The 26,366-nt window shown below is 41.3% G+C and overlaps 1 protein-coding gene across 8 annotated transcripts in view; it reads right to left on the bottom strand.

Moving 5' to 3' along the window:
* The window catches only part of CASZ1 (castor zinc finger 1), a 469,392-nt gene that overhangs the window by 37,911 nt on the left and 405,115 nt on the right, over positions 1 to 26,366 (bottom strand). For all 8 annotated transcript variants that reach the window (XM_089658417.1, XM_089658416.1, XM_089658418.1 and 5 more), the window contains 2 exons: positions 13,145 to 13,663; positions 222 to 1,068 (listed from right to left, as the gene is read on the bottom strand). In XM_089658417.1, coding sequence (XP_089514543.1) covers positions 222 to 1,068; positions 13,145 to 13,619 — 1,322 coding nt within the window. In that variant the 5' untranslated portion in view covers positions 13,620 to 13,663. The remainder of the gene's footprint in view (positions 1 to 221; positions 1,069 to 13,144; positions 13,664 to 26,366) is intronic.

Below are 26,366 nucleotides of genomic sequence, written 5' to 3'. Positions count from 1 at the left end.
TTGTTCACTGAGTTCCCCCAATAAGTATAACGATGCACATACTTTTACAGATAGTACTTAGGTTTACATTTTAGTTGATCTAGATATTATAAATAAAAAGTTACATTTGCTAATAGAATTAAATTATATGTGTAGAATCTCATCTAAACAGCAGCTGTATTTAAAGTGTACCCAAATTAGCACAGCCCAGTTTGAGTAGAGTCAAATGGCAAAGTACTTACTTCACAGTGGAGACTGTTCCTGTAGTGATGGAGTCTGTCTTAGAGAAGGTTGATTTGAGATATTCTGGAGTGTTGAAAGGCAACGCTACTGGTTGCTCAGATGCAGGCACAGGGGTGGAGGGAGTGCTTGTGATAGGAGCAGGGGACATACTTGGTACAACCGCAGCTGCTTTCAAGGGAGTAAGCTTTTGGATATTACGTACATCATACTTGGAAGGCCGCCCAACTTTCCCGGTTTTAAAAGCTATAGAGCCTCCCATGTCCTGGTTCCCTTCTCCTGGTTTAAAAAGGTGAAGATACTTGACATTCTCCAGGTCGTATTTGGAGGGTTTCTTGTATGTGTTTCCATTCTGTGGTCTCAAAGACTCTCCTGTTTTTAGCTTCTGGATAAAAAAGTCATATTTGGAAGCTCGAGACATAAGGCCTTGCATATGAGAGCTGCCAGCCGCTGATAGAGGCAAGACAGTTGCTTTCGGTTCTTGCAAAATGACTGCTTCATGTCCTGGTGCTCTGCTAACCAGTGGCTGTTGTGATGGCTGAAGAGTCGTTGAACTATCTTTGCTCTGTATGGGTTTGGAATTCGGTTCTTCAGCTTTTACAACATGAGCTGGCCAGGACAGATTCTCTCCAGCTTTTAGTTTCCGAATATACTCCTCATACTTGGAGAACCTAGCTCGCTTACTGAGAGGGTCTTCAGCAGAGGTGGTCTCTGAGGTAGCAGCATTGATCTTCTCATAGCTAAGTTTCTTTGCAAGCTCATCCCTTACATTAGGTTGGGTGTAGCCAAACATCCCAAGGAACTCACTCATAGTGTTGGCCGCATAATCTCGCAATGAGGATGTTTCTCCTGTGAATGAAAATGAGAAATATTCAGTATCACAAAGCGCACAGCTTGTTCTGTCCTTTTCTACACATAATTCTGTCTCTCCCAAGGTTTTATGACTTTAGATTAATTTGTTAAAAAAAAGGTAATTAATACTGGAGTAAAATAAAAAGGAGTTCATCAATGGCAAGAAAATCAATTTCCTGAATGGTCTCAGAAATGGCTTTTAAGTACATTAAACAAAGTTTTCATATGTCTCTGCTCTCCTGGCTTGGCCTAATATGTACAAAAGTCATTCTGCTGGAAGTGGAGCCAAGTCCTCACTGTGTATGCAGAAACGGACGATTTATAAATATATACTTTTTAGATATAATATTTTTTTCCTGGATTAACTTTGAAGGCTTCATTTTTTTATGTTTTTAAAAAAGTCCAATTGCTTATACCACTAAGTAGTAGATAAAACCCCCTACAAACAAAAAATACTCTCAAACTTCCAAAATTGTGAATTTTGAGCAGTGCTTATAAAGTCAAACATTGAAATAAGGATTATCAAAATGTGAGGATCTCCTTAAACAGAATATTAAAAATAAAACCAACAAGGTAGACCTTCACACTGAATGTTGTTGATACGAGAAACCAAACTTGTGTTTGCCCAGCCCAATGCCGTAGCTGTTCTATGACCTGGAATGTAGTCATGCATGCAGGATCCTAGTTGTAATACATTTGTTCAGTATTGTAGGCAAGAACTAATGTGGATAATTCATTGAGTCATGTAGCAACTAGTATTTTAATTTGCCGTGGTTGGAACAGGGCACTACAACTAATTAAGGACAGTTTTTCAAACTGTTCATTCAGATAGCAAAAAGGTAAAGACGTCTTCAGTGTCTTTCTGTTTCAGAGAGGTAAACTCTGCATGCTTTGAAACCATGGCCATGCAACCAGGGGCGGACTGACAACTCGTGGGGCCTCCGGGCAATAGGGGATCATGGGGCCCCTGTGTCCTTGCCCAAACTCAAAAAAGCCTATGAATAAAGTACCAGGGGCATCTCATGGGGCCCCCTACTGACCCCGGGCCCTCGGGCAGTGCCCTAGTTTCCAAATGGTCAGTCCGCCCCTACATGCAACTATACAAGACCTAATTTAATAAAAAAACAGCCAAAGTACAGTAACCAATTAAAATTCATCTTCTTGCTTTAGGCTGAAAACTGGTCGCTGTAGGTCAATGTACACATTATCCCTATGACTACGTGCATCGCACGAAACGCGTCGGGGGCTGCAGCAACTGGACATCCAACCACCGCTGGTGGACACTTGGAATTTATGGTCAGTAATGTTTTGGAATTTCTTTGTCATTTACTATATACCCACTATCCTTGAATAAAGGTACCTTAAGCAGTATCACGCTATGTGGTCTCTTATTGGGCACTCTGTGTGAGTGCTATCATTCGCAGTGCCCATTTGGAGAAAAATATGACCCTGGTGGTGATACCTGGTAGCGGATTCTGGTGACCTTTTTCTGTGGAACTTGGATGGTGATCCGTGGGGTAACCTGACCCGAGATCTGACGACCTATCTATGGCCTGGTGACGCAGGATTATTTATTGCGTATCTTAAACGCACATCTGGTGAGTGCGTTTTTCATCCACTCGTTTGGTTTGCACCAATTGTCACTCCCGGATCAGGACATCCACTCACCTGGAATTGTGATCTCTATATGATCCACACAATCACATTGAACTAATTTTAACATTTAATGATCACCTTCAGAGTGATATCACGTATCCACATAAGTTTGAAATAGCATGTTATTGTGTGTATGAACGTGTATCATTACTTAGCGCTGCACCAATTTATTCGGATATACATGTTTTATTGGAGGTTATTCTTGGTTACCTTTTTCGGTGTATCAGCAGCTTATTAACATAGTTTGTTGTGTGTGTGTGTGTATATATATATATATATATATATATATATATATATATATATATATATATATACTTTCATTTTATTTTAAGGTAGCGCTCACTAATACCCTTTACTATATCAATGTACACATTGACACTCAAGTACAGTGAATGGGACACAAGATCCATCAGCTATTTTGAACACTTAACACCATGGGGCTGATCTATTACAAAGGCATCAATGAAGTATGGACATTTTACCCATAACTACAAATCTAATTCCAGCTACCATTGTTTCAGCAGCCAAGAAAATGAAAAGCCAGTTCTGTCTGTTTTATTAATACACAAGCCCCATTGCTTACAATCTAAACACCGTCTCCATGAATTTGTTTATTAATGACATACATACATTACATTCCAGATCCTGTTCTTCATGCCATCAAAACTAATCATTTATTACTCAATTTTATAATGTGTTTGTGAAGCTAGAACCTTTAATTGTCAAGCAAATAGGTTTTTAAAAGTACGAATAAACAAGTTTAGTAATCTTTAAAGTAAAAGTGTAGGCAAACCAAATAATACACAAAGAAATATTAAAAAGATGAGAATAGTTTTACTTGATAAAAAATATAAATCTGTTTATATACAATTCTTTTTTTTTTTTTTCTTTTTTAATATTAGTGTGCCGTAAAAGCAAAAGCGTACAGGGTATTCATCATTAAAAATGAGAGATATAAAAACATGGCATTGGTAGGGTATATGAGTACTTTTACAGTATACCTTGGAAATTCGCAGATTGAGTCACATGGGACAATTACCCGTGAGCCTTACTGCATTGGGGAGACCATCGTCAATTGTTCATATAGTTTTCCAATCCAGACAATCCTGCCAAACATACTGGAAGAATGGGAGCACCACACTGATCTGTTCACTTTTATTCCATGTGATGTAGGGATAAATATTCAACGTGCAGCACAGTGGCTGAGTGGTTAGCACTTCTGCCTGGCAGTACTGGGGTCGTTGGTTCAAATCCCAACCACGGCACTACCTGCCTGGAGTTTGCATGTTCTCCCTGTGCCTGCGTGGGTTTCCTCCGGCTACTCCGGTTCCTCCCACACTCAAAAGACATGCTGGTAGGTGAATTGGATCCTGTCTAAATTGGCCCTAGTATGTATATGTATGAATGTGAGTTAGGGACCTTAGATTGTACGCCCCTTGAGGGTTAGGGACTGATGTGAATGTACAATATATATGTAAAGCGCTGCGTAAATGGATGGTGCTTTATAAGTACCTGAAATAAATAAAGAAATAATGTTTTTCAGCTGGGGGGGGGGGGGGGTTTCAAAAATTCTCCATCATGTGCTGAAGTTGAGAAGAAATCTGTACTGAACCTCTATCAAGAGGATGGATCTTCAAGGCGATTGGTCGGGCGCCAGTGTAACGGCACACAAGCCCTGATGAAGGGGGATATTTTATAGCCCCCGAAACATGTTGGATTTTTATCCTTACATCAGACTGAATAAAAGAACCCATACTGGACTGTGGTGCTCTCATTCTTTCATTGTGGGAACTCCTTGAGGTATCCCTTTCTTCCATCGTGTCCAAAAAATTGGACTACCTGTCTTCTGTCCACCAAAGGGGTCCAGCACTCTTACAACACACATCTGATTTTTTTTAGACCTCCATGCCAGACACTATGCATAGCCCTAACCATATACTTTTCTCCATTTCAGTCAAAACTGTGACTGCATAGTAAAGCGGCCATGGCATGAATCATAGTCCAGGTTTGTAGTGCTGCATAATAGGCAGGATTACAAAGATTTTTATTGAATTGTAAGAATTTGAGGAGAAGCTCTACACACTTGTGGTCATTGGGAAGAATCACCCCCTTATGCATTGTTAAAAAGATCAATGGTGTCAGTGGGGACTTATCTGAGAGGCAGAAATGGAAACCCTAATAACCTCTGGAGGAACCCTGGTTGAGAAACCCTGACTAATGAATGCTAGGGCAGTTAAGCCAGCCATGGAGTCGAAAACCATTTGTTTGGTTTTTTTTTTTTGTTTTTTTTTTAGAAAAACAAAACAAATGATGGCACAATTGTATGAGCCATTTTCCTTTTTTGAATAGAATGTTCCGTTTTCGACTCCTCTATGGCCGGCGTTAGTGTGTATACATAATTGTTAGTTCCTCTATGCACTAAATGGGACTGACAAAAAGCAACGACAGGCAGAAAGAACAGTAGAGATGACCATACAGTCATTCAACAGAACATTATTTCTTGCCATCGCTGAGTCAACTAATTACATTTGAAAGCCAGACTTGGTATTTGAATGGAATCCCGGACACATTAGACAGGTTTAATTACAATATGTACATTTTTTCCTGAATGAAAACCACATTCACAGAAGATTATTCATTCCAGAAAAAATTTCCATTCTGCTCACACTGGACTTACATTGGTAGCTTAATCCTGATCAGGGCGGACTAACCATTTGAAAACTCGGGCACTGCCCGAGGGCCCGGGGTCAGTAGGGGGCCCCATGAGATGCCCTGATACCTTTTTCATAGGCTTTTTTGCGTTTGGGCAAGGACACGGGGACCCCATGATCCCCTATTGCCCGGGGCCCCATGAGTTGTCAGTCCACCCCTGATCCTGATACATCTTCTGAGAAGGCAAGCCCTCCTTATCCCTCCATGTTTAGCACAGTCAGTGCCATTTTGACCCCTCTAATCATTAGAAAATCAAACAAACATTACAAATATTAAAAATTTTTGCACAAAAGTCTATTGGTGTACAGCCAGCTCAAGAGGAGGAACGATGAACTTTAGTTTTGAATCTTCTTACTTGAGCCTTGATTCACTAAAGTGAGGAAAGTACTATGGGGGAGATTTACTAAAACTGGAGCTCTCAGAATCTGGTGCAGCTCTGCATGCCAGCCAATCAACTTCTGACTTCAGCTTGTTCAATGAAGCTTTGACAATAAAACCTGGAAGCTGATTGGTTTATATGCAGATTTTGCACCATGCAGTTTTAGTTACGTGAATTGGTCATTGTTCATTTTCCTTTGTGTTTCATTCTAAAGTTGGGAAGCATTTACTTGTAATAATAAAAGTTTTGGAAATGTACAGCAGTTTCACCTGAAGAAATATAGATAGGATTTTTTTCACCAATTCCTGTAAGAGCTCTTTAGGGTCAGTTTTCATTTTTAGCAGTCATCAAAATGATGAACTGAAAACGGCACTGACTGTGCTAAGCATGGAGGGATAAGTTGGGCTTGAAAGAATTTAACCACACTGACGTACAAAGCCGTCCACCATACTGCCCCGAACTACATCACTGACCTAATATCCAAGTACCACCCAGCACGCACACTCCGCTCCTCACAAGACCTCCTTCCCTCTAGTTCCCTGGTCTCCTCCTCCCATACCCGCCTCCAGGACTTCTCCAGGGTGTCACCCCTCCTCTGGAACTCCCTGCCCCAACCCATCAGATTATCACCTACTCTCCTCTCCTTTAGGCGCACCCTGAAAACCCATCTCTTCAGGGAAGCCTACCCCACCCCCTGCTAACTTGCCGACCTCCTCCACTCTTCCTACCACTCCATCCCCCACAGCTATCTCCTCCTGTTCCACCATCCCCTCCCTCCTAGATTGTAAGCTCCAAAGAGCAGGGCCCTCAATCCCCTCATGTTTTGCATTGTATTGGTATTGTTCTGTCACATGTTCTGTCCCCCTTTGTAATGTACAGCGCTGAGCGAACTATTGGCGCTTTATAAATACTGTATAATAATAATAACCATCTCAGAAGATGTGTCAGAATGGAGCTACTGTTGTGAGCCTGCCGTGTGTCTAGAAAGTGAGAGAGCACAGACAATTTCTCCATTACAGAGATTTAATTTTAAAGCTGGTGCTGTCAGTCTAACATGTTTCAGTCACATGGAGATATTTAAGGCCAAGGGAAGCACAGAGATAACCTCAGCAGAGTGTTGGTGTTCTTTTATAGTCTAATGTGCAGGCACATGACATGGGAAGTTGCAATAGAGTTGTCATCACCTTGTGAACCGGCACCCAAAAAATGAAGGGTGCTCCTCCAGGTTCCTCTGTCTAATTACAGTGACTCACCCTGAAGGTGCTGGCTTAGGAGGAGCCCATTCTGGCTCAATACACTCAAATATGAAGAGGAGAAAGTCCAGAATGCGGCACCCCAACCAGACCAGACAGTTGCTAGGGTAAAAGCAGTTTCGGCCCAGCTCTGTCCAGGCCATGCCACCGATGCATTTTGTCCCACCCAGAGGGCTTAGTCATGGGTGGGGTGAAATGCGTCAGTATATATAGCTTTCAGCTTATGTTTAACTGTTTGCCTGGAGTTATACTTTAATTTTATTTCCGTGTAGCTGGCTGAGGTACTCTTCACTTGACTATATTATTATTATACAGTATTTATAAAGCGCCAATGGTTCGCTCAGCGCTGTACATTACAAAGGGGGACAGAACATGTGACAGAACAATACCAATACAATGCAAAACATGAGGGGATTGAGGGCCCTGACTATAAAAAAAAAAACCCACTTTCTGCTGGTGGAACGTTACTTATGTCACACCATGCTATGGCATTTAAATATGGAAAATGATCTTTGGCCAAAAAAGATTTTAGCTTACATTTTGAATGGTTCTTTTTTAAATGATGTGTACAACTCACATCCTTCAACATTGGTTGCAGAAAAAAAAGAAAAGGTAGAAAAAAGTAGAATTTTACAAGCAACTGTCCCCTCCCAAATAAAAACTTAAGTTTTCTGGCTTCCCCACCTCAATACTGCCATATTGTGTGTTAAAAATAAAATAAGAGCGTTGTATGGCATCTTCCAGAGTGAAATTTGTAAATGTTTCTGCAGAACTCGCACACAGGTGGCCAGGGTGGCAATCATTGAACAGCTTAGATCACAGGCGTATGATATACAGAGCCATTCGGAGTGGCTCTGTACCTTTAGATTGCATTGAATCAATTACAACCATCACAAGTGTACTGTACTATTGTTTACAAATAATCAGCCCATTAAACATGGAGGAAGCTTCCCTTCCTTGGTGGCAAATGGACTAGATGTTCGTAAACAAAGCAGAAATAATTTTTTTTCCCTAGATTAAAGGTGAAGAAGGAGAAGGGGGGGGGGGTGTTAATGAATGCCACTTACCATCCGTGATTATGGGACTGTTTTGGGGGGTTGAAGGGGAGGGGGTTAAAGTGCCAATGACCACCAATTTTTGTTTTTCTTTTATTTTCTAATGTATTTTTAGGGCTCTGTCCCTTTTTTAGATTGCTTTGAACCAATTACAACCATCACAAGTGTACTGTACTATTGTTTACAAATAATCGGCCCAATAAACATGGAGGAAGTTCCCCTTCCTTGGTGGCAAATGGATTGGATGTTTGGAAGCAAAGCAGAGAGAAGGACTTTGCCAGATGAAAGGTGAAGGTGGGGAAAGGGGGGCATAAAGAATGCTATTTACCACCAATGATTGTGGGACTATTTCTGAGGGTTGAAGAATGGGGGGGGGGGGGTTAAAGTGCCACTGACCACCAATTATTGTTTTTTTCTTTTCTAATTTATTTTCAAGTTAGGGGGTTTAAGGCTTGGTTCACTTATACACATTTTGCGTTTGATGCTTTCACCAGTGCTTTTTGCTGTTTGTTTTATGTTTTTCTACACATTTTTGATGCGTTTTTACCTCGTTTTGTTCAGCTTTTTTTTGTATTAAAAGGGGAATTTTTTTTTGTTACTGGACAGGATAAAAATGCAAACTACGGCAAAACTGCACTACCATTCATTTCAGAATCTTCTCCTTTGGACTCTATTGAAGCAAAAACTCTGCTTTTTGCTTTTAGGAAAGTCCCTGACCCTTTCCAAAAATGCAGCAGCTCAAAAAAGCATAGATGCAAACATGTTCCATAGGAAACCATGTTAAATGGACTGCAATGCGTTTCTGCAAAAAGCACTAAAAAAAGGCATTGGTGTGAACAGAGACTAAAATGGCACTGACCACCAATGTCTGTAGGATTGTTTTGAGGTAGAGTCCGGGGTGTTAAAGCGCCACTGACCACCAATGGTTATGAAATTGTTGTTTTTTTTTGGGGGGGGTGGGGGGGATTTGAATTGGCACCGACCACCAATGGTTGTGGAATAGTTTTTTTTGGAGGGGGATTTGAATTGGCACCGACCACCAATGGTTGTGGAATAGTTTTTTTTGGAGGGGGATTTGAATTGGCACCGACCACCAATGGTTGTGGAATAGTTTTTTTTTGGAGGGGGATTTGAATTGGCACCGACCACCAATGGTTGTGGAATAGTTTATTTGGAGGGGGATTTGAATTGGCACCGACCACCAATGGTTGTGGAATAGTTTTTTTTGGAGGGGGATTTGAATTGGCACCGACCACCAATGGTTGTGGAATAGTTTTGTTTTGGAGGGGGATTTGAATTGGCACTGACCACCAATGGTTGTGGAATTGTTTTATTTTGGGGGGGGGGGATTTAAATTGGCACTGACCACCAATGGTTGCGGAATAGTTTTTTTTGGAGGGGGATTTGAATTGGCACTGACCACCAATGGTTGTGGAATAGTTTTGTTTTGGAGGGGGATTTGAATTGGGACTGACCACCAATGGTTGTGGAATAGTTTTTTTTTTGGGGGGGGGGATTTGAATTGGCATCGACCACCAATGGTTGTGGAATAGTTTTTTGGGGGGGGGATTTGAATTGGCTTCGACCACCAATGGTTGTGGAATAGTTTTTTTTGGAGGGGGATTTGAATTGGCACCGACCACCAATGGTTGTGGAATAGTTTTTTTTGGAGGGGGATTTGAATTGGCACCGACCACCAATGGTTGTGGAATAGTTTATTTTTGGAGGGGGATTTTAATTGGGACTGACCACCAATGGTTGTTGTTTTTTTTTTGTAAGGTAGAGGCTTTAAATTGCTATTGATTTTGATGCTGATGATAATACCAAAGTCTGTGGGATAATTTTTTTTTATGTTTGTGTTTTGTTTTTGTTTTTTTTTTAATTAAAAAAAAAATATTACAAAACAGTGGTTATTAAATACCACCAAAACAAAGTTCTACCCATCTAAAAAAAAAAAAATGATATAAAATTAATTTTGCTACGGTGTTGCGTAAATGTCAAATTATCATAGTGATATATCAATCTGGTAATGATGGGGTATATACAGACTAGTACTCAAGTGGCTGACCATTGATCTGACGTATGAGTAACACAGAGGGCTGTAGGGTAGTCAATAAACTGGAGGCTTTTATTCTGTTGTAGTAAGTGTTATCTATGATGTTCTTGGTGTCACTGTATTATAATATAGGGGGGGGGGATTTATCTATTTTGTTGCACAGCCAGGCCATTCTGAACAGTAGCAATGAGACAAATTTGAGACAGATTTATGAACCTATTTCATGAATTGCTCCTGTAGCTGCTCTCAGGTAGCGCTGCGACAAAATAAAACCTGCCCCTGACCACTTCTTAATTGTGCGTCTGTTTTTAGTAAAAATCTCCTCTCCAGTGGTAAATCTATTGCGGTATTTAAATTTGCAGACCTGTGCACATTTGTCACGGCTGGCTGCCTAGGATTACAGACGAAAGGAGTTAAAATACACATAAAAACTGCCACCAGGCAGCCTGATTTGCGTCTACATTTGACATGACGTTGTTTGATAAATGTCCTTCACAGCGTATTTGACCATTGTAGATAGGTGCTTTCTTTGTACGTAGTCAGAGGGTTGTTTTTTTTTTGTTTTTTTTTTTCAGCACGCTGGGCACATTATATTAAATGTTTGTGGTTTGAAAGCAATTAGGAATGACAGTGCTTTCCTCTGTACTCACACACTGCAGGGAAGGCTCCCCCCCAGTGTCCCTCGGTTAGATGTTAAGGGACACAGGCATGGAGATATAAATAGCACTTTCTGACTATATTTGGAAAGAAAACACTAAAGGAGGAGGAATCATTTTTGATCTGGGATCCCACAAGAAGTGGTCGTGCGTACCGTACGCCAGCAATCGTATGTCTCTGTATCAGTGCACACGATGAGCCGAGTCACCTTGTCCCATAGAGGGAAATGCTTTCCTATGGGCGTCTGTTGAAGGTCACACATCTTCCCATTGATCTCACAATGTTTGTTAATTACTTTGTCACTGATGTGGTGAAGGATAATTAAACAGCTCTGTTTATATCTTCATGCATAATTATGAGCCGAGCACTGCCACTCGCAGCCAACCAGCAGACAGCCAAGCCAACAGTCTGACCGCCTAAATACTCCGAGACAGAGACTGCCGGCTGGCTGCTGTCTGCATGGCTGTCACGGCAAACACAAGAGTACGGGGAGAAGGTGCAATACCGGGGCTACAATGGCATTTCCATCGAATGAAAACTATATATTATCCCAGTTTATTAATTCTAGGCTACTGTTTAATTAATACTAGCAAAAGCTGAGCCCCTATGAAACTCAAGAAAGAGCTTGATAGAGATAAATGTATAGAAGGGAAAGAATAACATTGTTCCAGTGCTAATTAACTTCTGCTGTAAGACAACTGGCAAATTTGTCCCATAATTCTTTCAAGTCTTCTTATCCCCATTCATGTCCGGTAATACCGTAACAAGACAAAAGATGAATGGAGAAAGTGAACGAGTGGTAGATGTATTGGTTGCCTGAATAGACAATTTGGTGATACCTGGAAGCAAGAGAGCAACTCCTTTAGTCTACAGCTAACATACATTGAGAGGCTACAAATAAGGAGGCTGATTTACTAAAGGCAAATAGGCTCTTCCTTCTGCTCATTTGGTATTCAAAGGCAAATAGGCCGTTGACTTTGCAAGGCATCCCCAGAGCTTGGCGAATGTAGTGAAATTTCTCATTGTAAAGAATATCAAATCACTTGAAAGAAAAAAATGCCATTTTTGCTTGCGCATGATTGGATGATGGAATTCATCGCCAAACTCTGGACTAAGAGAAAATTCTCCTGGAATTTTCCCCAGTGTATGAGTAACATGATTGGATGATGGAAGTCATCTCATATACTGGACTAAGAGAAAATTCTCCTGGAATTTTCCCCAGATTTTGGCGAATGTAGTGAAATTTCTCTTTGTAAAGAATACCAAATCACTTGAAAGAAAAAAAGGCTATTTTTGCTTGCTCATGATTGGATGATGGAAGTCATCACTAAACTCTGGGGAAAATTCCAGGAGAATTTTCTCTTAGTCCAGTGTATGAGTAACATGATTGGATGATGGAAGTCATCTCATACACTGGACTAAGAGAAAATTTTCCTGGAATTTTCCCCAGAGTTTGGCGAATGTAGTGAAATTTCTCTTTGTAAAGAATACCAAATCACTTGAAAGAAAAAAAAAAAGGCCATTTTTGCTTGCGCATGATTGGATGATGGACGTCATCTCATACACTGGACTAAGAGAAAATTCTCCTGGAATTTTCCCCAGAGTTTGGCGAATGTAGTGAAATTTCTCTTTGTAAAGAATACCAAATCATTTGAAAGAAAAAAAGGCCATTCTTTCTTGCGCAAGATTGGATGATGGAAGTCATCTCATACACTGGGCTAAGAGAAAATTCTCCTGGAATTTTCCCCAGACCTTGGTGAATGTAGTGAAATTTCTCTTTGTAAAGAATACCAAATCACTTGAAAGAAAAAAAAAAGGCCATTTTTGCTTGCGCACGATTGGATGATGGAAGTCATCTCATACACTGGACTAAGAGAAAATTCTCCTGGAATTTTCCCCAGAGTTTGGCGAATGTAGTGAAATTTCTCTTTGTAAAGAATACCAAATCATGTGCAAAAAAAAAAAAAAAGCATTCTTGCTAGCACATGATTGAATGATGGAAGTCACCTCATTCACAGGCTAAGAGGAAATTCCCCTGCAAAGTAAAAATACCCATACAAAGTGTGAACAGTCTTTGCCTTTAGTAAATCAACCCCGACGTGTACAAAAGCATTATTATTTATAAGGAAATGAATTCAAAGTTCCACAGCACATGAAAAAAGGAAGGAGGAAAGTGCTGTGCAAAGATGTGTTCTCTAATAATAAATATGCTGTAGATCTACAAAGTAAAAACCTATTTCTGATTGTTGAAGTAATCTAGGGTTCGCAGTTGTATTGGCATTTAAAGACTGATAGTGAAACTCACCTGGAGGTGCTCCTGGGGCAATTTTTGCAGCTGTCTCTGGTTCCTTGGAGACAGTCCTATCAGGTTCTCTCTCCTCCAAGTACCTGCTGGTTTGGGAGGTCCTGGTCTCCTCAGTGTTGTCTTCTTCATCACTGCACCCCTTGGGCTGTACCATGTAGACACCTTCAGGGGGAAGCTCAGCCAAGCCTATTCTCTTATAGTCTTTAGTCGGCCTTTCGAGGGGTTCTTCTGTGTACTCCCCATTGACCCATTTCTCTATCACCTCCCTACGGCGTTTATCTTCCTCTGCACGTTGATCAGAGGTGAGGCTGTCGGTGGGATCCACTTCTCGTTTCTTTTCCCCTTCTCTTTCACTGCTTTCCAGTGGTCCAGGTTCAGCATCTCCTAGATCTGACCCATGTTCTGATACAACCTGCCGGCTTAGTTTGGCACAGATAGCATTTAGTTTCAGGCCGCCTTTGCGTTTGGCAGCCATCTTCGGCTTTCCTGAGGCTGTGTCAGTGCAAACACTTCTTTCAGCTGCAGATAGAGAAAAAAGGAAAAAACAGAAATTTATCAATATTGTACTTTGACATTTAATAGAGGTAACATGCCAAGTGCACAGCGTGGATTGATCATATAAACCAGAGTGAACATTGTGTGCTTGTTTAACTGGCATTCATTTAGCAGGAGAGATGAGGCTCTAGTAACAGTTGAACAACAGGTGGAGAACTCTTAAATTGAGTTAGACTTTATAGGTCTTTACTGAGAAGACACAAGGCACACTGTTGTTCTTGGGTAATAATATAATATATTTCAACCGCTTTGTACATAAGTATTGATGGATTAAAGTATTTCCAAAGCTTTCACTGAAAAAAAAAAAAAGTATTTCTAATACCAAAACGTTTTTAAAAATAATGGCTAGAGCAGGGGCGGACTGACAACTCATGGGGCCCCCGGGCAACTGGGGATCATGGGGCCCCTGTGTCCTTGCCCAAACTCAAAAAAGCCTATGAAAAAGGTACCAGGGGCATCTCATGGGGCCCCCTACTGACCCCGGGCCCTCGGGCAGTGCCCCAAATGGTCAGTCCACCCCTGGGCTAGAGTAGGGGAGGGTTAAATCAAATCTAGTTTTTCCAACCATGTCTCGTTTTCTCCCTGTACTGTAGATTCAACTGAAAGTAAAAGGATATAATTCCAACGTGAGGGAAATGCCTTCTTAGACAGTTATCACTGTCCCTATTGGAAGATTTACCTTCTGTTCCTGTGTTGATGACAACTCATAAGTTTGGATTAACCCTCACTTTAATTTCCGGTCATAACAGTGATCTGGACAACTAGAGAGAATGCATCTCCCGAATGGAGACACAGACAGCAAAAAACCTGACAGTGGTACTAACCCCCCCCCCCCATCCAAACCCCCAAAATGTTTTAGGTAAACTGTACCAAGGAGCTATAATCTATATAGCTTCTGAGCCTCATAAAATCAACATGTGGCCAGACTATGGACATACAGTATTTACAAATTCCTAACAAGCAAGAAATGTGCTGTAAAACATGCCCTCACTGACCTCTTAGGCTGTGAGCACTGTGAAACAAATAATTCTCAACATTTACAGCACTAAAGTCCTATGAGTCACTCTCTCAGTTGCTGATATGTTAAAGAGAATGACTTTAAGCGACTTCACATCACTCCACAGTGTCTGCAGCTACAAAGGTCAGTGAGGGCTCATTTACTGCTTTTCAAAGATATACAGGAACTTGAATGCCCATAATCTGGGCTGTAGGTTCACCTTAAGCCTTTATGAGTGAGTGGGGTCCACATATGCATCAGGGTATTTGTTCATATATAAACTGCCAAGGGCAATTTATTTCCAGCTCATTGAGTATAGAATAAAAGTAAATGAAAAGCTTTGACCACTTTGGATCTTCAGTTAAAATGTTCATGACTTAAAATCCACACATTTCACACCAAAATTTGACGGGTTATATACTGAAGCAAAAAAAAAAAAAGTACATTTTGTTCTAACTTTTCCTACTACCTGCACTGTTCAACAAAGATTCATGTCTTGCCAGCACTTTTTACTCTTCTTCCACTTAAAGGCCATGTAAAAAGTGTGAGATAAAAAACCAGTAAACTCTTGTCCAGTGGTGAGCATTTATAGGGCCGGCATTCTTTCTAATACCTCTACTTGGGTCGGACCAACATACGTAAGTCGAAGATCTATGGCACTTAGGCAGAGGGACCTAGCAAACGTTAGGACCGAATGTAAATCAAATGGAGGTTTACATTTGTTTCTTTATTTGCAGTAATGGTTTACAGTTTATAAATTAGACTGTACTATTGATATTGGTGGAATATTGGGTCGTAAAGAAGATAAGTTGGCGCCAAGGTTTTCTACCGCAGTCCGCAAGCAGTTAACTGGCTCCTCCCGGCAGCCACTGGTTAAACAAGCCTAGCTTGTTCTTCCATCGTTAAAATAAACATCCCTCTTTATTTAATTCAGCCCAAACAAAAATTCTTTTATTTTACATCAATATAAGGAAGACATTCATAAAGTCGGCCTGTCAAATTGAACTTTTTCATCTTTTTCCCCAGCACAAACTTACCAACTGGTCTATTTACACACACAACTTCCTCTTAAAACAATGCCAGAACAATTTAATTGACTCATGGTTGGCCTTCCTAAAGAGGCACAAAGGAAGGATGTGTTATAAGACAGCTCCATTAGGATTTCTTTCACAGCTGTTGTCTTATTCCACTCATTACCCAGAGTGTCTATATATCTGACAATCAAACAGAACTATGGTGGACTTGGGGTGGGCTGTGTCTCCATTGGGGTTGCATGTGCATGGGTGATCACACCGTCCATATGTAAAGGATTTTAAATATGGTTTACAAAGGATTTTGAGGCTTTTGACAGTCTACCGTTCAATTCTGCTGTAACCTCCTTTTAGTTTTCAAGAGTCTATGTTGGCTGAATTAAATGAAGATACTAAAGAAAATGTATTGGCAATTAGAACACCACAGTCTTCAAGCCCTGTGTCCACTGGACACAGACTGGACTGGATGGAAGCCCATCCAGTGAAACCCATGTGTATGTCACTTATCCATATGTCAGTCCTATGTAAAAATAATTCATGTTCCTATCTGATGAAGAAGGGACCCCCTTCGAAATACGTCAGCCTTACTTTAAGAGTCTACCCTTGTGATGTGACTGGCACTGGTTCTACACTCCTAAAGTTCCTTTGAGGACCTATATGCTTGATTTACCTCGTTGTTTGTAAGTATTATTCTCAATTTAATAAAATTACAGTTTACTGAGGTAATGCGCAAGGTTGGTGCGCTTTTTTTGTTTCACTTTGCATTACTGGTCGGGCTTCCCCAGCCTTGTTTAGAGCCGCACAACCCTATATGCATTGGTGGTCGAATTTTCTCCAGTTCTGTTTCCATCCATCCACCCTTGCTCTGGGTCATAGAGCGCAGGAGAGCTTGTTTCTGTTTCCACTGGACACAGACTGGACTGGATGGAAGCCCATCCAGTGAAACCCATGTGTATGTCACTTATCCATATGTCAGTCCTATGTAAAAATAATTCATGTTCCTATCTGATGAAGGGGCCCCCCCTTCGAAACGCGTCAGCCTTACTTTAAGAGTCTACCCTTGTGATGTGACTGGCACTGGTTCTACACTCCTAAAGTTCCTTTGAGGACCTATATGCTTGATTTACTTCGTTGTTTGTGAGTATAATTCTCAATTTAATAAAATTACAGTTTACTGAGGTAATGCGCAAGGTTGGTGCGCTTTTTTTGTTTCACTTTGCATTACTGGTCGGGCTTCCCCAGCCTTGTTTAGAGCCGCACAACCTCCTATGCATTGGTGGTCGAATTTTCTCAAGTTCTGTTTCCATCCATCCACCCTTGCTCTGGGTCGTAGAGCGCAGGAGAGCTTGTTTCTGTTTTCACTGGACACAGACTGGACTGGTCCACTAGACTGGATGGAAGTCCATCCAGTGAAACCCATGTGTATGTCACTTATCCATATGTCAGTCCTATGTAAAAATAATTCATGTCCTTATTTAACAATGCAAATTATATAATGTGCGAGGCATATTTGAAATCTACATGGTGCACGTTGGGCTTTAAAAAAAAAAAAAAAAAAAAAAAAACAGTATGTATGCGTGTGCAAGATACAGCACACTCCGCCATACAGTTTATCAATAAAACAGATTATTGCACTTAGTCCAGGAAATGACCTTGGATGTAGCTGTCCATCGCTCACGACCTTGGAAATTTCTAGAGCACAAAGTGGCTTCGGTCATTGATTTTAGGGAATTCACTGCAATGAAGTTTTTATTTGATATTTTTTTCCTTGTATTGTTGGATTATTTTTCTTCTAGTGGCACAGTCAAGTTAGTAGACTGCTGACAAGAAGTAAAATGACCTGCACAATCGCCTTGCAATAATGGAATCAGACAAACTTGCCAAGCAGCACACTCAAATAATATTCGCAGAGGGTTTATATATGTGGTCAAAGGAAAAGTTTTCAATGCAGGCCTCTCCAGGATCATAGGCATCTTATAAAGTTTTATTCTGGGATCCTAAATTTAGGATGTGGTGGTAACTAACCACAATATACTGTATACAGTAAAATTATTTATATATATATATATATATATATATATATATATATATATAGATAGATAGATAGATAGATAGACTCACCAGCAAATTTATTAGGTACACCTGTTCAATTGCTTGGTATCACAAATTGCTAATCAGCCAATCACATGACAGTAACTCAACGCTTTTAGGCATCTAGGTCGTGGTGAAGACGACTTGCTGAACCTCAAAACGAGCATCAGAATGAGGAAGAAAGGGGATTTAAGTGACTTTGAAAGTGGCATGGTTGTTGGTGCCAGACAGGCTGGTCTGAGTATTTCAAAAACTGCTGATCCACTGGGATTGGTTGCTGCGACATTCAGATGGTTAGGTCAGAATTTGGCGGAAACAACATGAAAGCATGGATCCATCTTGTGTTGTATCAAAGGTTCAGGCTGGTGGTGGTGTAATGGTGTGGGGGAGATTTTCTTGGTACTAGCAAGGTGTACCTAATAAAGTGGCCAGTGAGTGTATATTTGTGTGTATGTGTGTGTGTATGTATGTATATATGTATATATATATTTATATAAATAATATTTTGTTTGTTTTTTTTCCTCCCTCTGTAATACAGGGATGTTTAATTTGTGAACAATCTCACCACAGATCACTTCATTCTTTCAAAAAAAAAAAAAAATATACCACTTACATCAACTTATAAAGACTGGAGGTGGGGAAATTGTGTGGCCTATAGCGGCAATATAACTGTATGCAACTCCTACTGTTCTAGTTCAGGTTCATTTATTGAGCACAACCTGCATGGAGTTTGCATGTTCTCCCTGTGCCTGCGTGGGTTTCCTCTGGGTACTCCAGTGTCCTCCCACACTCCAAATACATGCTGGTAGGTTAACTGACCCTGTCTTAATTGTCCCTAGTATGTGTATGTATGAATGTGAAGTAGGGATCTTAGATTGTAAGTTCCTTAGCGACATAGACTGATGTGAGTGTACAATATATGTAAAGCGCTGCATGAATTTTCAGCACTATAAAAAATACCTGGAATAGGAATAACACATTGACCTTCCTCATCTGATACGCATAAAAAACCTCTTGAGAAAGTGACTTTTAAGGCTTGTCCACACTAGTTAGTACAGTGCAATGCAGCTCTGAAGGACCCTGATGAAGAGAATGCGCCCTCGAAACGCGTAATATGCAACACTGAGATGGTGCTTATGTTGGCAGTTGAGCCCCGCAGTTTGGACAGCTATGCCTGTCGATCTCCTAGATTGTTAGCTCCAAGGATCAGGGCCCTCCTAACCCTCTTGCATTGAACTGTATTGTTGCTGTATTGTCTCCCGTTATATTGTAAAGCGCTGAGCAAACTGTTGGCGCCATAAATCCTGTATAATAATAATAATGTAAATATATATAAATCCTGTATAATAATAATGTAAATATATATAAATCCTGTATAATAATAATAATGTAAATATATATAAATCCTGTATAATAATAATAATGTAAATATATATAAATCCTGTATAATAATAATAATCAGAGATATTTTGGATTTCATGGAAGATCTGCGATATGCATGTACACCTAGTCCTTTTTTTTAATTTTTTTTAGCAAATGCATTGATAAAATAAAGTTTTATTGAGAATTCTGAACTAGGCCGGTGTGCTCTCTGCTTATTTTATAGTGTAACAAAGCTAGTGCCTGTGTCTAACAGTGCATGGTGCAATGAGTGTTTTAGTGCATCCCACTTTTTCCTTTCCTTAACTATATTTAAAGCAGTTGTAAACAATACATTTTTTTAAATAATAAACATGCACAGAGAAGCCCTGAACCTCCTATTCTGGGATGCCTTGCTGGCCCTCATGATTCCTCCTCTTCACTGTGCGCCTGCATAAGAATCCGCTTCCTATGTGGGCTCACTTCCGAGCCGGCTGTGTGCATCCATTGGCACACACAGTGCAGCTCAGTCCTGCCCTTCGCTCAGAATTTGATTAAAAGCAGCAGGAGTGAATAGCTCGTGCTGCTGCTTCCATTTCCCGCGAGGAGAGCGCGCACTGCAGATGGGGGCATCACTGGATTGAGATAGGTAAGTCTTTGGGAGGTGGGAAGGGGGGAGAGGTGATAAAACCGCTGGGGCATTTTTACCTCCATGCAGGGAATGCATTAAAGGAAAACATCTATTGCCTTTACAACCACATTAAAGTGTCACATGGTGACGTTTCTTGTCTCTCACAGTGACATGGGGTGACAAAAAAACAAAAAAACTGTCTGCATTTTTCCGCACATCACACCACAACAAACAACTGTCTTCCATGTGCCCAAACGCTGACCAGCATTTATTCTGAATGTACCCTCAATTTTTATATACCACTATGGCAAATTTCTGGCAAGAAAATTCATTTTACAGTTTTCTAAATCATTTTTACCCCAAATATTTTTTGAACCTTTGCCTAATATATCATAAAGATTATTATTATACGGTATTTATAAAGCGCCAATAGTTCGCTCAGCGCTGTACATTACAAAGGGGGACAGAACATGTGACAGAACAATACCAATACAATGCAAAACATGAGGGGATCGAGGGCCCTGCTCTTTGGAGCTTACAATCTAGGAGATGAAATGTCTGCCCTTGCTGATAGGAATTCTTTATAAAAAGTCCAGAATTGGTTTGCATGTGTATGGAAGCAGGCAGGACACTTGCACCATTCAGATAAAAGGTCCGGGCATTTGCCTTTTGCACCCCCCGGTGTTCTTGCTGGCCTTTTCCTAACACCCGACCTCTTGTTAGGTGTCACCCGTGAATCGGCGCCACTTGAAAAATCAGCGGCAAGGTCTCGTCATGTGAGCTTATCCTTTAAATGATGGGGCATCTGTTTCCAACTCTGTCATCCACGAAGCTTGTTAGTACCAAATCCCCCAAATAGCCAGATGAAATATTAATCCTGTGTATTTTCATTAGATAAACTTAATTACTCGCATCTGATAAACTGATTGTCTCTGCAGTACAGACAATTCACCCATAAACATCAACACTTGTATCCCTGGCACGGACTGGAACCTGTCACCTCTATCAGACGGTGCCAGGGTGACCCCAGGGGACACAAGATGCCATTTCAAACATCCTTGTGTACAAGCAGATCTCCAAATATGTTTCCTCGGCTGCTACTGTGTCCGGCGTAATCCACACAATCCAGACACAAGCAGATAATACATCCATACACAGGCAATGACAATCAACTCACAATATATATTGTCATGAAAATTTTGGCTTGGACTCCAGTGATAAATATATATCCTATTTTAAATCTATACCTGTATAAATCGCCCGTCTGACACTGAAAATGTATGGAGCCGTACTGTTAATGTGCCATTATTTGTACATGCAGTCAAGAGATGGTCTCAATTACACATGCCGCCGCAGTAAGCAAAGCGTTAACTGCAATTGTTAAATGGTACAGCAGATTGCCCCAATAAATAATTTACTGATATTTATAAATATTCAAATCAGCAGGCATCAGAAATTGAAAGGGAGGTGACATTAATTCCAGAGCTCTCCAAATTCATTTGAGAATCGTTTCTCATTTCAAACAAATATTAAATCTTTGGCGGCAGTCCTGAAAAAAAATCCTCAGTGCTCTGCGGTAACTCCCACAATGCATCATGGCGCATCTTGGGCTGTCATGGGGTAATGTATAGACGGAACGTATATTGTATTTATACACTTGTCTGAAAGTAGACACAATGTACATCTGTAGAACACTAGGACAAGCATCTCCTCCCAAACTGGGGTTCTAATAGCTGGAATCGCTTGATTATGGTCTCTTGTAATAAAAAAAATAAATAAATCAGGGGCCGTGCCATCTGCTTTAGCCGTGGTTGTGTACCCTATGGATGGTACTTGTTCTACAACAATGGTGTGTTGGTTCTCCGAATGGCATTGTGCCTTCTTGATCTATTTCCTTGTCCCTTAGCTTGCCTTCTCTTGATCTGCTGGTCGTCCCAGCCCTTCTCTAGTCTTGAGAAATGAGCCCCCTCCCCGGTTATATCTGTAAATCATGGCGTGCAAGAAAAGGGGGGGGGGTAAGACCTGGCATCCCTGCTGAATTATAGGTTTTCTAATGCAGGGTCGGCTGTCAGCTCCCTGCACTCTGCTTTATAGCTCTGTCTGTGCGTCTGTGAACTCCCTGGTAGGAAATAAAGTTACCCCTTGGCGAGACTTCTAAACATTTCATTCAGTGTGAATGCTGCTTAAGAAAAATGAGCACATATTTCATCCTAAGGATGTATCCCCTTCTCTGGACCAAGTTTGTACAATGGAAGACGCTTAGAACATGCAATTCCAAGTACAGGAACGAGAAGAGCGCGAACGCCTTGATAGCTGGATGTTTGTCTAGTGAAAGCCGGCTCCGAAAGTTGGACCTTTACTGAAACAACAATTCTAGCATTCATCTCCAGCGCGGTAGATGCTCTTTAGGACTCTGTTGATGGTGCTTGGGACGGAATTATTTACGTGCCATGACAGACAGAACTGTCGCAAGCACTTCTCCTGTGAGTTTTACAGGCAAAGAAGCTATTTGGAGAAGTTTGAGAGTCATTATGGAAACATATCAAATATCAGTTCCAGAGGAACTTCATGCCCAACTCAGGGAAACGTAAAAATCCTTGCCGTGAGGCTGCATCCATACCACTAGGCTTACCTGCTCGTTTAGGTCATGGGAAAGAATATTTACGGGCAGCACAGTGACTAAGTGGTTAGCACTTCCGCCTAGCAGTACTAGGGCTGGCAGTTCGAATACCAACCACAACACTACCTGCCTGGAGTTTGCATGTTCTCCCTGTGCCTCCGTGGGTTTCCTCTGGGTACTCCAGTTTCTTACTACACTCCAAAGACATGCTGGTGGGTTAATTGGCCCTAGTGTCTGTATGTATGAATGTGAATTGGGGACCAGGGGCGGACTGAGAACTCATGGGGCCCCCGGGCAATAGGGGATCATGGGGCCCCTGTGTCTTTGCCCAAACTCAAAAAAGCCTATGAAAAATGTACCAGGGGCATCTCATGGGGCCCCCTACTGACCCCGGGCCCTCGGGGAGTGCCCGAGTTTCCAAATGGTCAGTCTGCCCCTGTTAGGGAACTTAGATTGTAAGCTTCGTGAGAGTTAGGGACTGATGTGAATGTACAATATATATGTAAAGTTGATGGCGCTGTATAAATACCTGTAATAAATAAATAATACTGGTTTCTCTGTCCTGCTAGACTGGTCCCCGCAGCATCATCTCCGCTATATTTCAGTAGTCATGGCCCTGCACTGGACATAACACCAAGGTACAGTCCACTACTGGCACATAGAGGAGCACTGTCTTCTGGGGGATTAGGTACGTAGAACTAAATGAGCAGTTAACCCTCGAGACACGGGCACAGGAGGAATTTTCCATTTCCTGAAATTCGGCTTTCAAGACAATTTTTGTTGTAGAATAGGCTCAAAGATGCAACACAATCAACAATTTACTCCACCATGAAAGAGGTCCAGGGGTGGACTGACAACTCATGGGGCCCCCAGGCAATAAGGGATCATGAGGCCCCTGTGTCCTCGCCCACACCCAAAAAAGCCTATGAAAAAGTCAATGAAAGGTACCAGGGGCATCTCTTGGGGCCACCTACTGACCCCGGGCCCTCGGGCAGTGCCAGAGTGCTCGAATGGTCAGTCTGCCCCTGAAGAGGTCTTATTGGCCTCGACTTTCCTGATCACCAATATGGCGACATTCATTTTTGAATGTGTTGCAATAGTAGCACCATATAGTCAAAGTGGTTCTATCAATGAAAATGATGCAAGGTTTTTAAAAATTTGTCCAAGGCTTCCAACTACATACAAACCACCAGAAATATTTTGTATATGCCTTAGTAAATTACTCCAATGACTGCTGCACAGCCAGGAAATATATTCGGAAGCAGGGGCGGACTGCCAACTCATGGGGCCCCCGGGCAATAGGGGATCATGGGGCCCCTGTGTCCTTGCCCAAACTCAAAAAAGCCTATGAAAAAGGTACCAGGGGCATCTCATGGGGCCCCCTACTGACCCGGGCCCTCGGGCAGTGCCCGAGTCTCCAAATGGTCAGTCCGCCCCTGTTCGGAAGAAGGAATAAATAAGATGTTCTGAATCAAGACTGACCAGGGTGAATCAAATGTGATGTCGGAATGTAACTCTGACAAGGTCCAAGTAAATGAACAGCTCTGTAGTACATCCTTCTCTGAGAACCACATTATCTTAGTAGCTTTCGTGTAGACTTCAAGTGTGGTATCAGTTCTGGGTGAAATTTGGCACTTTGAATCATATTTAAGGAGCATAATCTCTTTAGAGGTTCTTCTGACCCCTTCATATAGAAGCTTTGATCTTAAGCCTTCTGCACTGTATAAGGAATAGATGCAATATATAGTGAAGACACCAGGGGTGGACTGACAACTCATGGGGCCCTCGGGCAATAGGGGATCATGGGGCCCCTGTGTCCTTGCCAAAACTCAAAAAAGCCTATAAAAAAGGTACCAGGGGCATCTCATGGGGCCCCCTACTGACTCCGGGCCCTCGGGCAGTGCCCGAGTTTCCAAATGGTCACTCCACCCCTGGAAGACACCAAAACTCACTAACAGTTTTTTAACTGCTTAAATGTACCTTCTAGAAGTTTGTTAAGGTAACGTAGGTGAAAGCAGTGGTCCCCAAGTGCTAGGCAAGATGTACATGGGTAAAGAAAGAGGGCTCCAAGTGCAAATTCCTCGGACAGTGCTATCACCTGTGAAATGCTCTGATGTCAGAGTGTATTTAGCGAAGTGTTTGATTAGTGCTCAACAGAATTGTGCTTTCAGAAGCTGGCAGGCACTGGCGCTCCAGGACTCATTCCTTTCATTGGCTAAAACTATCCATACACCAGTAAAATTTCAGTTGAAATTTTTATTTTTTAGAGCTTTCAAGCAATTTTCTAGTGCTTAGTGAGGTCATATTGATGGTCATTTTTGACCATAGTGACTCAAAAGTTCGATGTCGCAGGATGGAAATTTTTTCCCCAACAAAAGTCTACATCCGAAAGTGTTTTTTTCCTTTGGGAAACATCATACATATTGTCATGCATGTGCTCTAGGCACAAACAAGCCCTTTTTAATATGTCTGAGATTCTAGTCAATCACCAGGTCTTGCCAATATTTTAAGGGCTTTCAAACTAAATTAGTTGACTTAATGATGGCGAGATGGAATGCTCTGATAAAGTTTTTCAGGTTTCTATAGAAACAATTGAGTACTGTCCGTGATAATTTTTTTATTTGCACTAACAAACAATTTTGAGGACAAGCTTTCGGGGAATGTCCTCTTCTTCAGGTCAAAGCAGTACTGACGGACAGTACTCAATTGTTTCTGCCACAAATGCACTAATACGGCTACAATCACCTCAGGTTTCTATACAAATTAATAAAATTCTGTAAAAACCTGTGTTGGTTGTCCCTTACATAGAATGTGGTCATGAATGGAAGGTCGAAGCCTTTTTACTACTTTTTAAACATTTGAAGGCCAATGTCTTTAAAAGCTGATAAATACTCCCTTGAGATAAACAACCCAGAACCAGATATACTTGTGAATTGGCTCTTCGTTTTTCAAGAAATAAGAGAGTCAATACCTATATTTTGCATTCGTATTTTGTAGTCCCCTTAATGACATGCTCATTTTTTCAAAACAAGCCTGTTAAAAGAGCTGTTGTCAACTGTCCAAAATACACTTGAAGGTTCCGCTGAACATCAAATGAAAGCCAACTACAACAATTGCAAAACTCAATGCAGTCTTGATTATCGCATGCCATTTGTTGTCTAAACCCACCATTATCAAATTTCCAACCTTAAAAGAGCTGAAATTGGCATCCACCAACCCATCACCTAGAGGATTGTCGTTCTCCATAAAGTCCCTTGTAAAAGATTTACCTTTCTAAAACCCCTAAAAGAACCATATATTATCCCTTACTACCCCCTAAAAGAGTCACCGTTACCCATTCATTATCCCCCTCACTATTGACAACCTCTTCTTCCCAAGCCAGCCCCATGGCCCCCAGCCTTCCCCACAATGGAAGAAAAAAAATAATCAATCCAGTGCATGCATTTTTTCTCTATAAACTCGATTTCTCTCTCCTCCTGAAAACAAGTGAGCTGTAAATACTGTTTAACCTCTCCCCCTCCCCTCAGCTCTATAAAAACACAAATATGCCATAACTCAGCCCTTCCAGCCCTGGCGTCTCCGCCATGCCCTGCTGCAGGCCTCACTGGAAGGTCAAAACAAACGACTTTCCGATTCACTGCTCCTGAAATAATTTTGTGTATTAAAACCTGAATCTGCACTTTCTGGACCGAAAGGCCCTCTTAATTATTGCAGCCGTCCTTGGGACGGACAGTGATCCTTCACGAAGACACAGTAACCAACCTCCCCCCCCCCCCTTCGCCAATCTGTTTGCAAAGTGTGTCTGTCCTTTATTAAATTGTTTTCTTTTCCACATTATCAGTTGCCATGGAGACCTCATCTCTCGGATTATTTGAATTTCATTATATCTATTGATTTGGGAGCATTTCATCTTTTTTATTGTTTTTCTGTCAATTTTC

The sequence above is a fragment of the Staurois parvus genome, unplaced genomic scaffold (assembly GCF_062004578.1).
Source record: "Staurois parvus isolate SC_StPar_1 unplaced genomic scaffold, SC_StPar_1.0 ptg001066l, whole genome shotgun sequence".
Taxonomy (NCBI): Eukaryota; Metazoa; Chordata; class Amphibia; order Anura; family Ranidae; genus Staurois; species Staurois parvus.
Note: the sequence above shows the minus strand (reverse complement) of the source record. Positions and strands in the feature narration are given on the sequence as shown.